Source organism: Nicotiana tomentosiformis, chromosome 2 (assembly GCF_000390325.3).
Source record: "Nicotiana tomentosiformis chromosome 2, ASM39032v3, whole genome shotgun sequence".
In the NCBI taxonomy this organism is placed as follows: domain Eukaryota; kingdom Viridiplantae; phylum Streptophyta; class Magnoliopsida; order Solanales; family Solanaceae; genus Nicotiana; species Nicotiana tomentosiformis.
Window position 1 is genome coordinate 33,042,442 of NC_090813.1, and position 17,382 is coordinate 33,059,823.

Below are 17,382 nucleotides of genomic sequence, written 5' to 3' on the forward strand. Positions count from 1 at the left end.
CTTTAATGCCAAGTCAAGTTGAATTCGTCTTGGCTGCTACACCTTCAGTTTGAAGTATTCAAAGTTTGCCAAGTCCTTAAGTTCGTCGGTCTTTCAGCTCATCGGTGTTCAAGTTGAAATGTATAAGCCCTCTAAGTCTTCAAGTAGAAGTCTTAAAGTCCATCAGTTTTTCAAGTTGAAGTTTGCAAGTCCTCCGGTCTTCAAGTTGAAGTATTCAAGCATTCGCCGGTCTTCAAGTTGAAGTATTTAAGCCCTCTAAGTCTTCGAGCTCAAGTCTTCGAGTTGAAGTCTTCAAGTCCGTCGGCCTTCATATTCACATGTCTTCAAGTTGAAGTATTCAAGCCTTCTAAGTCTTCAAGTTGAAATTTCAAGTCTGCTAATTTTTCAAGTTGAAGTTCAAAAGTCCACCACTCTTCGAGATAAAGCATCAAAGTCTGCCAAGTCTTTAAGTCCGTCAAATCTTCAAGTTTATAGGTCTTCAAGTTGAAGTCTGCAAAATCCGTCAAATGTTCAAAGTTTGCCAAGTGTTCAAGTCGAAGCTGTCAAGTCCACTAAGCCTTCGGGTTGGACCTTTTTACTTTTTCAATCTTAAGGTGGATGTTTAAGTCCCTTTGCACATTAAGTTGGCCTATTCGCGGGTTTGTCCTTAAAATGAACTATAATTTTTCAGCCTTAAGGTGGACATTTAAGTCCCTTTGCACCTTAAGCTAGTCTCATCACGAATTTGATCCTTTTATATGTTGATATGGATTTGTCCGTCTATATAGTATTGTGGATTTGTTCGTCTATATGGTGATATGGATTTGTCCGTCTATATGGTGATGTGGATTTTTCTGCCTATATAGTGATGTGGATTTGTCCGTCTATATGGTGATATGGATTTGTTCGTCTATATGGTGTTATAGATTTGTTCGTCTATATGATGATGGGGATTTATCCGTCTATATGTTGGTATGGATTTATCTGTATATATGTTGATGTGGATTTGTCCGTCTATATGGTGATGGAGATTTGTCCGTCTATATGTTGTATGAATTTATCCGTCTATATAGCAATGTGGATTTGTCTGTCTATATATTGCGAGGGATTTATCCTCTTGTATGTTGTTGTGGATTTGATCATCTATATGCCATCATGGATTTATCCTTCTTGTTTGGCCTAAAAAAAAAAAAGACAAAAAAAGGGGAAACGCAGAAGAAGAAAAAAAAAGAAATACCTGTCAAAGATACGCTTGAAAAGACATGCAAATTCGCAATTGATGCTCGATGAATATGTGCACAAAGCTTTATATAGATTTAGGAGAGGAGGCAATAACAATCCATGTCCGATGTGGGATCATGTTAAAGGCGGCGGCTCTTTCCGATATGGACTCGGTAGTTTGATTCTTGCGTGTTTGAATAGAAGTCGACCAAAGCAATTTTGTTTAGAGTCGAAATACAAAATGTTCAGCAATAAACTATGTGATAAAGGAGTATCTGTACATATTCATTAAAGATACAGCTTACGTGTGACTCCAAAGGATTAATAAGTAAGAATTCCAAATACAAAAAAACGTGGTCACGTGCAATCACTGTTCCAGTTAGCAAATGTGGAAATCATTGGCAAAGTTGAAGTTCAAATGCCAAAGTTTCAAGATTACGTGGCTTTTCTTTGTCTTCATAAAAAAAAAAAATTCAATAATAGTATAAGCAAAAGGAGAATCATTTCAAACAACTGCCAGGTTCTTCTCATTACAAACAAATTGCCTACTAATAAATTGGGGGCTCAAAGTCATCCTATTTGGTGTCTTCATAATACTTCAATTCTTGTATTAAGTGCAACATGTCTATAGCTCGACAAATTTTGAAATAGTGGGTATCTGTAGGCATATAAATTTTATTGGAATTAAATTCGTAAAATAATTTGGACTATATTTTAAATTCAAGATATATTAGTTCAAATAAATTTATTAGGCTAATATAATTGGATTAGTTATATAAGTCCAACATATATGGATTAAATAAATAAGTCTTAATCCATTGGGCTAGCCCATTTAATTGGGCTAAAGTGATAAATCCACTTCATTAAGCCCAAGATATCATCTTCCTAGAGATCCAGTTTGGTGCCACGTATCAAATGATGTGGCACGCCAAGTCAAACGAAAGAGCCAATGGGATCATGCCACGTATCAAAATGACGAGACATGCCAAATCACATTAAAAGACCAATGAAACTGCGCCACGTGTGCAAGACATGTTCTGGCCAATCAAACGCGGCCTTGTCACTCTTCAATTTGATTGGTCGGAAAGAGTTTGTTCTTATCATAACTCTTCCATCCCACAACTATAAATAAGGGTGTTCATAACCCAGAAAAGATACCAGAAGTTATAACAAGAAGACACAAGGGAGCTCGTGGATCAAAGGCCACAATTCTCTGCAAACTGCAAGTGTTCAAGCATTCAAGCACTTCAACACAAATTTCAAGTATTCAAGATCAAGAAGGAAGTCAAATTAAATACAAGGCGTTCAAGATCTAGGCTACTTGTTCGTGATACAATTCGTGGCAACAATCAAAGTGTTCGCGACGGATAAATCAAATTCAAATTCAAGATCAAGCTCAAAGGCCCTTGAATTTATATTGAAAAAGTAGAATTAAAGGAATCATAGAGATTGTAACACTCAAATAGTTGAAATCAAATACTACGATTGTTGCAATATTTTTCGGTCTCGATTTTATTTTCTCGACGCAATTTATTGTCTACACATATATATCATATTTGTATCAAATATGTATCATATGTATATCCATGTATACGTGTGTGTGATACATGTGTTGCAGAAGAATTTTTTGAACTCGATTTTAACTACGAATTTTGATACCAAATCACTTCCAATCTTACTCAAATTATGTATATTGACTCATCTATATGTTTTCAATGAATTTCAACCATACCCTTTGAAAAATGTCATTTTTTGCTTAGATTTTTGAAATCTTGTATGTAATTTTTTTCGTATTTCATCACCTTATTTGCTACATCATCCATGGAATTTTCTTTTCGTCTTGTATCTAATGTTGTTGATCACGCTTAAAAATATGGAAGGAGATCTTTTGCATGTGATTCTTTTGGAGAAAGAACCTTTTTATTTGGGTTTTCAATTTTTATATATGATTGACTAGTTTTGGTAAGTATATGATTAATGGCTAGAGGTTGGTAAGTTGGAATTTATTTGGGACATTTTTGTGAGATACCCCATATTCATTCATGCAATCCGGAACAAGCCTTATTCTGTTACTATTAGAAAAAACAGAAGATTGGGTGTTAACTGGACCTCCAGGAGCCCCCTTTGATTAGTAACAATTTTAAGACATATAGGTCAATTTCACGATAAGAAAATTATTTTGTACAACAAACTGACTTATGTCTCTCTGGATTTTTTGGCTTATAACACATAGTCACATAGTATATCCTTGTAATTCCAAATGTTACAAAAATCGTTCGCTAAAGTTTTATATAATAGTATATAATCAATTTTATGAGTGGACACATAATTTACACGATAAACTACATTTACAGTGATGCAAATACACGAGTAAACTATCTCTGTTCCATTGTAAGATACATTACCAATTGAGGAGTTCATCACCGTTCTTTGTTTAGTACGGTATTTTCAATTTTTTTAAAATTATTTCTAACTATAAAATATTGTAACTTAGAGTACCTATTGTGTAGATAAATTCTATCTCAAAACAAAAAAAGGAAATAGATGCTCGATTTCAACTAAAAATTAGCCGTTTTATCTCGTAATCCCTCAATCTTTTTTCCTTAAAAATGGAGTAAATTGTAAGTGTGTGTTTGCCCATGAATTTGTTTTTGTGAAATCTTGCAAAAGATAAAAAAAGGAAAAGAAATCTTGCAAATTGTTTTTAGATGAAAAAATTACGCGATACAACAAACATATACATTGTATTTACTATTCGTAGCTATATTTGAATTTTATAGCAAATCCAAATGTTCGTAGCTCAATTGGTTAGACCATCTGCTTAGTAAGCGGAGGTTTTGAGTTCGACTCTCAACGAGAGCATTTGACAGTCGATAGACTCGATACGAATATAGTCGATACAAGTTGTATTCTTTGTATACATCCTTGTATTTCGTCAGGGATGGTTCAACAGATCTCGGGGCCTAAGGCGAAACCATATTCAGAGGCCCTTAATTCCAGTATAATCCCACTAATGAGATCTGGAGGGGGTAGTTTGTACGCCGACCTTACCCCTACCCTAGAGTAGAGAGGTTGTTTCCAATAGACCCTTGGTTCCCTCCCTCCAAGAACTCCTCAAATATACTAGACCCTCGGTGACTCGAACTCACAACCTCTTGGTTGGAAGTGGAGGGTGCTCACCACTAGAACAACCCACTCTTGTCAAATATACTAATTAATGAGGGAAAAAAAATATCATAATTTATAAATTTATTGTATAAAATAACCTCAATCAAGTAACAAAAAATATACTGTAACACTTTTTTTATTCTAATTATTTATATAAATTATATAATATATAATAGTAACAATAATAATAAGAATTTAAAATAAATTTGGGGCCTTCAAAATTTGGGGGCCTAAGGCAATGGCCTCACTGCTCAAAGACTTAGAGCCGCTCCTGTATTTCGCTTTGGTTATATTCGTTGCACGAACAAATACAGTTGATATATGTTGTATACATTGCGTGAACGAGTACAACTGACCCAGGTTGTATTCGCAACAAAAAATTGGGATCTTTACACAATTAGCCGTCCATATTCATTGTTTACTTTTTTCAGTCATATACATAGATTATATGTAATTATATACATATAATACATAAATTATACATATATTAAACTTTCACGGGTTATTTTCAATTTAAGTGGTTGAATGAACGACTATTTGGGTCAATTGCAAACGATGATGTGGTAATTAGGCTAAAATTTCTCTTTTTAGATCCAAAAGTATGTCGAAATTTGAAGCCCAATTGAGGAGGCCCATCAGTTGGACAAACTTCACATACCAGCTCCTCAAAAGCCGAGCCCAACTACATAACACGTGTGACATAAAGATAAGATTTCAAAAAAGTAGCTAGGGTTAAGGACGGTGTTCTCGAGCAGGGCATTACTGGGATTTTCCTGCCCGTTAGTTTTGCTCCCCTCTACAAAAACAAAATAAGCTCGTCTTATACATCCCGCTTCTTCCCATCATTCGAAATACACCGCCCACCCCACTCCTCTCTCTCTCTCTCTCTCTATATATATAGTATATACACACAACACTTCTGTGATTGAGTGATTCATTAGTGTTGTGCTCTTCAATTTCTTCACTCGAAGAAAACGATAGAGTGAAGGAAGACCGAGAGAGGAATAAAAACCCTAGCTCGTGGGTTTTAGTTTCGTCTATCGAAATCGAGGCATTTGAATACTGGGTCAGTATTATTAAGAATAGTTATGTGTTATTCTTCTTTTGGATTATATAGCATATACATTAATAGATCGATTCGATTTAATTTTCTTGTTAGGGTTTAAGGTTATTTCATTTTATTTTCCTGCTGTAGCTTAATGTTTGCTTTAGTATATATCGTTAATCTATCTTTTTTACTTCTTTTTAGCTTCCTAGTTGGTTATAGATGTAACTGTTATGCTTGTCAAAATTGTGTTATAACTGGTGCTCAAATTCTTAGTATTGGAATAAAATGTGCCCGCGATAGAGTGGAATTGATATATAGAGATTCATACAGACAAACCCGACACAGTTCAAAAATAACCTTAAGGAAAGGCTTATATAAAATAAAGAGAAATTTAAAACAAGCTACATGCTCGTGACCCGCAACAACTAATAAGAAAACCTGATGGAATGATGTTTTGTTTAAGCTATGTTTACTGTTCACTGTTAAGTTGAGTGGCTAAAGAAAGTTGTATATGTTCACAAAGACTGTTAAAATGTTAAGTCCTAAACTGATAACTGATAGCTCTGGTAATTCAATTGTTGAATCGATTGGGACCTTTAATAATTTTTAGCAGAAGAAAAAAGTAGTTGAATTATATGATTTGGGAGTAATTGTTTCTGTTTGAAGTACCTCGGTAGGGGAAGGAGGGGGGGGGGGGGTATGTATGAATATAAGTTACAGGTTTTCAGCTTATTGTGCGCCTGATGTGTTTCGTTTGAAGCACGTGTGAAATCACTGGGATGCTTAGGAAGCAAAGAGGTTCTGTGTTCCATTAAAGGACATTTTTTGGTGCCAAGCATACACAATTTGTTACTTGGTCTGCTTAATTTTGCGTTAAAGCTGCTTGAATTCGTCTGAAGTTCATGTCTGTGTTAAGGCTGCTTGAAACATGTGGAATAAAATAGAAATAACAAAGTTCTGTGTTCAATCAAGGGATACCTTTCGTTTGAATTCATTTTGTTATGGATTAAAGGGCCGTTTGATTTGAAACAAGGTTATCCCGGGAATATAAACCCGTATCCAATATGGGATATCTAATACGAAGTTTGGCTATAAAATTTATATAGGTATTAGCTAATACCCACAAATAACATGGGATATAATCCCAAATTCTGTACCAGGATTAGTATCCTTATCCTGGTAACCAAACGACCCCTAATAGAATATTGAATTGATCCATTACCATTGCCAAGCGCTTCAAAATGTTGTCCACAATTTTGTTATATGTAAAATGGAATGCAACTTAACTAGCTTTTGATTTACCTCTCTCCTTGCCTCCTATGTCCTAGAAGGAGTGTTCTACTTCTCTGTAATACGTACCTAATTTTTAGATATCCATAAATTCTAGAATTTTCCATTGTGCCTAATTGGGACCTGTAATTGTCAGCCCCAAAAAAAAATGGAAGAAGAAGAAAGAGAAATAATTGCATTTTCAGATTTGGGAGTAGTTTCTGTTTGAAGTATGAAGTATCTGAGTAGGAAGTTCTGTACCAATATCAGTTATGAGTCTTCAGTTTCTTGTGCGCTTGAAAGGTTTTGTCTTAAATTCATGCATGGGAAATGGTTGGGATGCTTCGGAATAGTAGTCTTAATGTGTTCAATCAAAGACCCTTTGGCGCTAAGCATCCATAAATTGAGCGCCTGGTTTACTTAGTTTTGTGTAAAGGCGGCTTGATGTCATGTTTTTTATGAGGGTCTTATAGAATAGGAGAATAGTGATTAGCTCTGTTTTGCTGTTGCCAGCACTTCAAATTTACAATTGATTTCTTTAACTGTTATAATGGACATGCAATTTAACTAGCTTTCTGATCTTACCTCTCTCCTCGCCTCCTATGTCCTAGGAGAATTCTCTTTCTCTTTAAAGGACTTGCTAATTTTTAAATATCTTGTGGATTCTAAAAATTCCACAGCACCTCACATTTTCTTTCGGGTTTAATCTGTAGGAAAAATGGCTCTCGACATCACTCAGTTTCTATTGGCTGCTCAATCAGCAGATGCTAAGATTCGGTCTGAGGCAGAGACTGGTCTTGGTCAGTTCCGAGAACAAAACCTACCAGGCTTTCTTCTGTCATTGGCTGTTGAGCTCTCCAATGATGGAAAACCCACTGAATCTCGAAGACTGGCTGGTATTGTGCTAAAGAACTCACTAGATGCAAAAGAATCTGCCAGGAAAGAACAGCTTGTTCAACAATGGCAGGCAATTGATGCTCAATGTAAATCTCAAATTAAAAGCTTGCTCTTGAGCACCCTAGGTTCGTCCGTACGTGAGGCAAGTCACACTGCTGCCCAAGTAATTGCAAAGGTGGCTTCGATTGAAATTCCCCAGAAACAGTGGCCAGAGCTCATTGGGTCGTTGCTTGTTAACATGACCCAACAAGGCAGGCCTCCGTCCCTGAAACAGTCAACCCTTGAAACACTTGGCTATGTGTGTGAGGAGATATCACACCAAGATCTTGTCCAAGATGAAGTAAACTCTGTTCTCACTGCTGTTGTGCAAGGTATGAATGGTGAGGAGCAAAGCCCTGAAGTCCGTCTTGCTGCTACTAGGGCTTTATATAATGCTCTTGATTTTGCTCAGACGAACTTTGGTAATGAGATGGAGAGGAATTTTATCATGAAGGTCGTCTGTGAGGCAGCCATTGCAAAGGAGACAGAGATTAGACAGGCTGCATTTGAGTGTCTCGTTTCTATTGCATCAACATACTATGAGTTGCTTGAACCTTACATGCAGACTGTCTTTGAGCTGACAGCAAAAGCAGTCAGAGAAGATCAGGAGGCTGTTGCTCTTCAAGCAATTGAGTTCTGGAGTTCCATCTGTGACGAAGAGATAGAATTGCAAGACTATGAGGTTCCTGACAGCGGAGATTCTAGTGTGCAACACTCTTGCTTCATTGAGAAGGCCCTCCCAACACTTGTTCCAATGCTACTGGAAACATTATTGAAGCAGGATGAGGAACAGGACCAGGATGATGATATTTGGAATCTGGCTATGGCTGGTGGAACATGTCTTGGTCTTGTTGCCAGGACTGTTGGAGATGCTGTTGTTCCCCTGGTAATGCCTTTTGTTGAGGCTAATATATTGAAGCCTGATTGGCGCTCACGTGAGGCTGCGACATATGCATTTGGCTCAATTCTTGAAGGCCCAAGCATTGAGAAGCTCTCTCCCATGGTCCATGCTGGATTAGATTTTCTTCTTAAGGCGATGAAGGATGAAAACAGCCATGTAAGAGATACCACTGCATGGACACTTAGCCGTATTTTTGAGTTTCTGCACACACCATCTTCTGGGTTCTCAGTGATTTCCCCAGCCAACCTCCAGCGGATTGTCGGAGTGCTGTTAGAGAGTTTAAAAGATGCCTCCCATGTTGCCGAGAAAGTTTGTGGGGCTATCTATTTTCTTGCACAGGGATATGAGGATGCTGGGCCAAGCTCGTCTTTGCTCACACCATATATTCCTGAGATTATCAGCTCTCTTATTTCCACAGCTGACCGGACTGACAGCAGTGATTCTAAGCTCAGAACTAACGCATATGAAACATTGAATGAAGTTGTTAGGTGTTCTAACCTTGTTGAAACATCTGATATCATTGCGAAGCTTTGCCCTGTTATCATGACTAAGTTGGCACAAACAGTAGAGCTTCAGATTGTATCCTCTGATGATAGGGAGAAGCAGGGAGATTTGCAGGCTTCCCTTTGTGGTGTACTCCAGGTTATCATTCAGAAGCTTAGCAATGCTGATGAAACTAAGCCCATTCTACTTCAGGTTGCCGACCAGATCATGATGTTGTTCCTAAAGGTTTTTGCTTGTCGTAGCTCGACGGTGCATGAAGAGGCCATGCTCGCTATTGGCGCTCTGGCTTATGCAACTGGACAGGAGTTCTTGAAGTATATGCCGGAGTTCTACAAATATCTGGAGATGGGCCTGCAAAATTTTGAGGAGTACCAGGTGTGTTCCATCTCGGTGGGGGTTGTTGGTGACATTTCCCGTGCCTTGGATGACAAGATCTTACCATATTGTGATGGGATGATGGCACTTCTTCTGAAGGATCTGTCTAGCGGCGAACTTAACCGATCTGTAAAGCCTCCGATATTTTCCTGCTTTGGGGATATTGCTCTTGCCATTGGGGAACACTTTGAGAAGTACCTCCAATATGCATTGCCTATGATGCAAGGTGCTTCCGAATTATGTGCACAGTTAGACAACAGTGATGAGGAAATGCTAGAGTATGGCAACCAGCTCAGGCGCAGTATTTTTGAAGCATATTCAGGAATTCTTCAAGGATTTAAGAATTCCAAGGCTGATTTGATGTTACCCCATGCTCCTCATCTCCTGCAGTTCATTGAACTAGTTGCCAAGGACAAACCAAGGTAATTTTGTTCTATTTCGTTGACCTCATCTTCTTATTAAGTCTTTGCTGCTTATTAATTCTGACAATTGTATGTATATTGATCTTTTATAGAGATGAAAGCGTGACAAAAGCAGCGGTTGCTGTGTTGGGAGATTTAGCTGATACACTTGGTCCAAATATTACGACCCTTTTCAAAGATCGTGTATTCTGCGCCGAGTTGTTGGGTGAGTGTCTTCAATCTGATGATGAACAGCTCAAAGAAACAGCAACTTGGACCCAAGGGATGATTGGGCGTGCCTTCTCTGTTTGTGGGTGAAGAAAGAGCTGATTCAAAGTATCAGTTAGTAAGGGAGTCATGTATTTTCCTTCGTGTCCGCAGGGAAAGTGTCTGGTCATCGTGTAGTAGATTTTTTGAAACGATGAAATTCTTTTCATTGTTGGGTATACACCCAAAGGGGGTCAGTTCTTTTCTCTGTAGTTTCAAGGATTAAGACCACCTACTTGTGGTAGCCTGCTGTGGTTTTGGACGTTGTCTAGTTCTATACATTACATAATGGGGGTTTATTTAGGTCATCTTCTTGTTTAATTCTCACTCCATCACAAGGTTCTTTCCGAAATACCATTTGGGAATCGTTTCCATCTTTTACAAATCATGCTTATTCTTTGTATAAAACGATTATCGGATAATGTTGGAAATCTTTCTTTCTAATATAGATCACTGAATGAAAAAGCATCTGAAAAGAAAAGAAAAAGAAACGTCTATATTGCTGACAACACAGTTCTAGCTTCATATGAAAAACACAATCAGGCTATACAGTTTGCAGTTACAGGAGCTACTCTTAACAAAATTAGCTGTAAACTTCTAGCAATTTCTTGACAAGTAGATGCAACAAGACCAGTAATATTAACGCATCTTTTGATAAAATGTTAAAGTTGTTGTCAAGACTGATATCACTTTTAAAATTGGTGAAATTTACCTTTAAAGTCAAACTAGAACACTGTCTACAGAAGCAACCATGGTATATTGGTGAGTATATATATATATACATCAATTTCAACTGTTTCTCTAGCCAAACAAATTGTGACTTGTGTGAGAGACATTTAATTTAACTTAGAGAGAACCAGTAATGTTAATGATTGGAAATTAAACTATTACCCAAACGTTTGAGGACAGAAGAACTCATTTAAGAGTTGGGATCTGAGTGTATATGTATGTAGAAATTAAATTTACGGCGTCCGCCCCCAACTCCTCTTTTTCTCGACACCCATCCTTTTTGGGGCTACAAATTTCAGTGGATTAGTTAACAAGACTTAATTATGTTCTTAATTTCAAGGAGTATCGCTAACCAAGTACTAATAATTATAGATTTCAGAATTCCTTCCCAATATGTCGTGGTTCAAATGAGGAAATTGACATAGAAGAATTGCAACTTTCTTTTTCAAATCATAACTACGCGAAGAATCGCAGACTTAACAAGAATTCCACATCACAGCTTCTAAATTCCTGCCATTTAAAAACAGACAGACAAAAAAGTTGCTCTTCTCCACAACCACCACCACGGCACAAATTGTGGAATCCCAAATTAAAGTTGCCTCTGATTCGTCATAGAAAAATGGTGAATTGACCCATTATAAGCTGCTCTTCTCCGCCAAGGCACAATCTGCTACTGATTGAAATCCTAGAAAGCTGGCAATCAGTTCTTAGATTTCAGTAACGAGAAGCTTTTGTCTTTATATATTTGCTTCAGCCTAAAGTTACAAAATTTAGTAAATGAGAATAATGAGTAGATATATGTACGTGAGGCAGGGAACTTTGGAGCAAAGGCAAAGTTGTTTTCTTGTGATCAATAGGTCATCGATTGGAGCCGTCGAAACAGTCACTAATGCATGCGTTAGGGTAGGCTGTCTATATCATTACCCCTTCAGATGCGGCTTTTCCCGTACCATGCGTTAATACGGGATGCTTTGTGCGCCGGCTATACTTGCGTAGGGTAGACTGTCTATATCACACTCTTTGGGGTGCGACCCTTTCCGGACCCTGCGTGAGCGCGGGATGCTTTGTGCTCCGGGCTGCACTTTAGTTATATATATATACACACACTTGAGGTTTGAATATACAATTAGGTGGGGTTTCGGACAAAAGGAAGGAGGACATTCTTGTATTGAGGATGGTCCCATTCCAAAGTTTCCCATTCTTCTTGATTGATTCTGATAATTTCAAGAGCTGGAGGAGCTGATGGCTGCCCATTTCGAAGAGGAAGAGTAAATGGAAGTTTCTTCAACTTCGGACAATCATCAACTTGTATACGCCGAATAGAACCACAAGTCATTCTTCCCTTGTATATGCTCTTGAGTTTTGGTAATTCGTATAAACAAAGAATTTGCAAATTTGGTAGAATAACCTCATCATCGTTGATGCTTCTGCTTTGATTTGAAGGAACAACTGCGCTTGCGCACAACTGGTTGACTTGTTCTTCTTCATCCTCTGTTATTATCTCTTCCATTTCTGAGCAGAAGTATGCATTAATTTCCGTCAGATTTAGGAGGTATTGCAGCAACCACCTAGGGATTAGCTTCTTCATTTTATTACAGTTTACAACTTCAAGGCAACGGAGATGAGAAAAGGTTCCAACTGGAGGCAAAGCTTCTGCTAACCTAAATAAGAACTCTATATCGTTGCATAGTGTAATCTGAATATGTCTCAAGTCTTTGAAATGAATAAGAGATGGAATAGCATCTAACAAGCTATTGTCCAAGCTGCCAAAATCACAGCACCAAATTAGTAACTCTTGAGTGTCCAGTGGTAGAAGAGTCACATCTCCCCTTTCTCCTATATCATTGTGGCATAGCATCTCCGTATTGTCTCCGGTGAGAACAAGGTCCTTTAGAATCACTCGATTATCTTTACTGAGACCATCTAATTCCCAACCAAGAGATTGTTTCGGATCTAAAGCAATTGCAAACAAAGCCGGCTTCCCACAAGACTGTCGATATTTGACAAATCTATTAAAACTACAAACATCAACAAACTTCCCATGAAATATCTCTAGCTGTCTCATCCCTTGTAAATCTTCTACTCGTACAACAAAAGGAACCGAAAGGGATTGAAGATTAGAGAGCCTAGCTAATATATCTACAGCTGGTTTCATAACTGGTGCCTGGGTCCATGTTGTTTCGTCTCTTCTCATGTCCAGGCTTCTTAAACAAGCAAAGCCGTCTCTTCTCATGTCCAAGCTTCTTAAACTAACCAAGTTTTCTAGACCTTGGGGCACTTCCTCGATAATTGTTCCGTAAAGGTCCAATTCAATGAGGTTCTTTAGCTTGTTCAATGGCGGCACAAATCTGAGTTTCAGACAACCTCGTAGCAGCAACGCAGAGAGGCTTACCAGATTTGACACAGAACTAGGCAACTTTTCTATATCAGTGTAGCTTAAATCTAAAACACGTAGACCTGGCATCTGCGCAAAAAAAGGTTCTACAACTTGATTCAAGCTACAATTTCCTCGTAATAACAAAGTTGTAAGCCTCGGATGTACATGAGATAAGGGCAGTGAAACTTCCTTTAAATCATTATTCATCAAAGCAACCTTGTCCAAGTCCTCTGGCCATTCTTGCTCCCCTGGTACTTCATGCAATTGTGCTCCCACTTTCACCATCCACTTAAATTCATCTCTTGCAATTTGCAATGCCATCTCTCTCACCAAATCATGCATCTTCAAACATTTCTTTTTTTCATTACGATTCACAACACTTTCTAATAAGCATGCCCTTTCCAATTTGTTCAACACTGCATGACCTTGGTCAAATTCTGCTCTCCTGCTGTTCCTTCTGTCTAGCAATCCTTCAACAATGAAATGCTGAATCAATTCATCTCTCTCAATTTCGGAGTCTTCAGGATACAAACAGCAATAGAGAAAACATTTTTGTAATCTTGGATCCCTCAATCTGTTATAGCTATAGCAGAGAATGGGAAACACCTTATCATTCATAGTCTCCATTTGCATACACGATTCTTTGAATTCTTCGAAAGCGTCCCTCCACTCAAAAACATCACTCACTCCTCTCATACTTGCAGCCATAGTAATTAACCCCAGTGGCAATCCATCACATTTCTTTGTCATTTTCTTTGCTATTTCTTCTATTTCCATTGGAAGATCTCCATTGTGATCAAGTGTCTCCACAAATAATCCCCAAGATTCAGTCATTGAAAGAGTTTCTACTTTTACTTTCTTTTGGCAGCCAATCCGGTCACACACCTCAAGCGATCTACTAGTTATGATCAGTTTACCTCCACCAATATCCAAAGGAATTCCCACCTTCTTTACATCAAAATGGGTCCATACATCATCCAATATGAGCACAAAGTTTATCTTTCTCTCCAAACTTTGGTACAAATTGGCTGCCGTTTTCTTATCGTCGTCCTCAGTTGAATCAAGTTTCAGAGCCTTAGCAATCTCACTTTGCAGTTTAGTAATGCTAAAATCTTGTGATACAGTGACCCAATAAACGTTACCTGAGAATCTTGAATCTTTGAGGAGATGGTTATGAATATGCTCCGCAAGAGTCGTTTTCCCCACACCCCCCATTCCATAAATGCCAATACTTGAAACTCCATTCAAAGACAATAGCACCTGCCTCATACTCTGGTAAAATATTTGGCCTTTCATGTTTGTTGTCACCAAAGGTTGTATCTTTTCTTCATTTACATTGAGCAAAATCCCTTCAGAAAATTTACCTTGGTCTAGGAGATCTTCCACTTCTTTATGAATTTTATCAGCATCATTTGACAACCCTATGCGCGAAATGTTGGAACTCTGTTGTATTTTTAGCTCAAAGCATTTGAAGTCATGCTCTATTTTTTGTACGCAGCTCTGCCAATTGTCAAACTCTGTCTTCCGTTTCTTACTTGAATGGAGTTCAACGTCTTTTGCTTGAACCATTACATCATCCCTTCGACTGATCAATGCTTCCATCTTTCTTTTAAGGGTTTCCATTTTTTCCTCGAGTCCCATGTATGGATCCCATACTTTTTCTTTGAGGAATGATAATGCCTCCATCACTAGTACTAACAAAACAAAGCCAGCAGAAAAAGAGAACACTTATTAGTACTTCAACCTTAAGGTGCTGGAAAAGTTTTTCATCTTGAGCAAACTCAGTAGCACGTGAAGTTTGACATTTGAATCATCGCTTCAACAGTATATGATGATTCACTCTTAATGTATACAATTGATAGTCAGAGGCGAATCCGGAATTTAAATTCTATGGGTTCAACCGTTAAGGTTCTTGCCATGAACTCATTGTATTTATAAAATTATGGGTTCATATATACTATTTGTTGCAATTTTTGCATATAAATTTATGTTCCACATGAAAAATTATGGGTTCAATTGAACCCGGTGTCAGTAAGCTGGATACACCTCTGTTGATAAAATAATTATCAACTAATTTCTTGTTACTTGAAAGAAATTACTGCAGGAAATATCAGGCAATTACTCCTAGGAATTTTAAACTATTAAATCTTCTGTTCACTAAAGCTTCTACTACTACTAAAAACAATCAGTATCTTCTAGCTCATTTTTTTCCCTAGCTTTTGCTTCACTTTTATCCATAATTGCGAGACGAATATCCAACTAAAATTAACAGATCTAGTGATTTATGGTAAAATTGACGGGATTTGCCCACCATATCAATATACGATTGTAGTAAATTCACTCGAAACACAAACTATACAGGAAACAGTACATATAAGAAAATAAATGAACTGAAAGAAGTAATACCTTCACGTCGTTGAAAGACTAAGCTGCTATCTGGTCAGATTTGATAGAAAAAAGAAAAAGAAATTGTGTGAGTCTACGCTTGCATGAACAAACATAGTTACCAATTAATTCATCTAAGGAAAATAAGTAATATGCCAAATAATTAAAGGATTTACCAGTCAAGAGTAGAAAACAGAATACATGAGATATTTAATTGGGTTATATTTTTATAGCAAGGAAGATGGAAAGCTCAAACTAAATGTGGTGGAGAGCAACTCTACCTATATTTTCATTACTCAAATGTCACTCAATTATCCCAAATATCACTCAAATATCCCAAATTATCTACTAAAGTTACTTTTCTTTCTTTTCTAACAACAAAGTCACTTAAATATGACTATAGCACTCAGAAGATCACTCAACTAGATTTTTCAAATTTTGGATTATCAAATACCTATTTTACCCTCTAAATTATAAACATTTATCTTCTTTTTATTTTTTTAACTTTTTAATATTATGATTTTCCCTTTTTAATTTATACTATGGACTTACCTATATAATAAATAAATTTTATTTATAAATTAAAAAATAAAAAATATTTAAGCATATATAATGCTGGAATAATAAAATAATGAGTATAGTAAAAAACTTAATTAGAAAAAAATTTCGTAATAATTTTAGTATTAACAAAAAAAATTAAAAAAATTATTTACACAATTGAGAATGAAAGAAAATAAAGGTTGTAAAATATATATTCCATGCACGTAACATAAAAATAATTATTTAAATAAAGGTATTTTTATAATATACATTATATATTGTTGAAATTTATGCTTATATTATTATTCTGTCATTATATGAGCTGAAAACTATTTTTTTAATTTTATAAATAAAATATATTTTTCTATAGGCAAGTCCACAATGGAGATTAAAAAGAGAAAAAACTTATACTCCCTCCGTTCAATTTAGATGAGCTAGTTTGACTCGGCACAGAGTTTAAGAAAAAGAATAAGACTTTTAAAACTTGTGGTCTTAAAAGCTTAAAGGGTAAAAGCTTTGTGAGGCCATGACATTTGTGTGGTTATAAAAGCTTCTCATTAAGGGTAAAATGGGTAAAATAAAGAGTTTAAAGTTGAATTATTTCCAAATTTAGAAATGTGTCATTTATTTTGGAACAGACTAAAAAGGAAAGTACCTCATCTAATTTGAGACGGAGGGAGTAATATTTAAGAAGTTAAAAAAAAAAAATTTAGAGGGTAAAATAGGTATTTGACAATCAAAAATTTGAAAAATCTAGTTGAGTGACCTTGTGAGTGCTATATGCATAGTTAAGTAACTTTGTTGTTACAAACGAAAGAAAAGTGACTTTAGGAGATAATTTGGGATAGTTGAGTGACCATTTGAGTAATCAACTCCTGTAGTTGTAAATGAAAGTCTACGTTGACTTGGAATTTACTAATTGGAAGGTAACGAGAAGGAGCTCTAAAGTATTGAAAAATTTAATCATGTTATGAAATATAGCTCAAGGTAACAATATAAAACAAGGAAAAAAATATGCTAAGAGATATAGAGAGAAAGAGAGGAGAGATTATTATTTCTTTTTCAATTGTGTGTTCATTCCATCTATTACAATGCCTTTATATAGGCATGAAAAATGAAGAAATATGTCATTAAACATTTGAGAGGAAGATCATGGAAGAACATAGGCATCCACCATAATTTCTTATAACACCCTCCCCCTTGGATGTCCACAGATAATGTGCCTCGTTAAAACCTTATTAGACAAAACAATCTTAGTGAAGGAAAAATAGTACACATGTTG

The 17,382-nt window shown here is 36.6% G+C and overlaps 2 protein-coding genes across 3 annotated transcripts; one reads left to right on the forward strand and one right to left on the reverse strand.

Annotated features, from left to right (window-relative positions):
- The first annotated feature begins 5,141 nt into the window (after positions 1-5,141).
- LOC104119617 (importin subunit beta-1-like) lies at positions 5,142-10,377 on the forward strand. The gene is made up of 3 exons (XM_009631172.4): positions 5,142-5,434; positions 7,399-9,823; positions 9,916-10,377. The coding sequence occupies exons 2-3, from the start codon at positions 7,404-7,406 to the stop codon at positions 10,118-10,120; spliced, it is 2,625 nt and encodes an 874-aa protein (XP_009629467.1). The 5' UTR covers positions 5,142-5,434; positions 7,399-7,403; the 3' UTR covers positions 10,121-10,377.
- An 837-nt stretch (positions 10,378-11,214) lies between these two features.
- On the reverse strand, positions 11,215-15,808 carry LOC104119616 (disease resistance protein SUMM2-like). 2 transcript variants are annotated; one of them, XM_009631170.4, is made up of 3 exons: positions 15,737-15,808; positions 15,582-15,611; positions 11,215-14,869 (listed from the first exon to the last, which is right to left on the reverse strand). In XM_009631170.4, the coding sequence occupies exon 3, from the start codon at positions 14,859-14,861 to the stop codon at positions 11,925-11,927; it is 2,937 nt and encodes a 978-aa protein (XP_009629465.1). In that variant the 5' UTR covers positions 14,862-14,869; positions 15,582-15,611; positions 15,737-15,808; the 3' UTR covers positions 11,215-11,924. The 2 variants fall into 2 exon arrangements, with proteins under 2 accessions (XP_009629465.1, XP_009629466.1); XM_009631171.3 differs by having other exon boundaries at positions 11,215-14,863; positions 15,737-15,806.
- Positions 15,809-17,382: the final 1,574 nt, after the last annotated feature.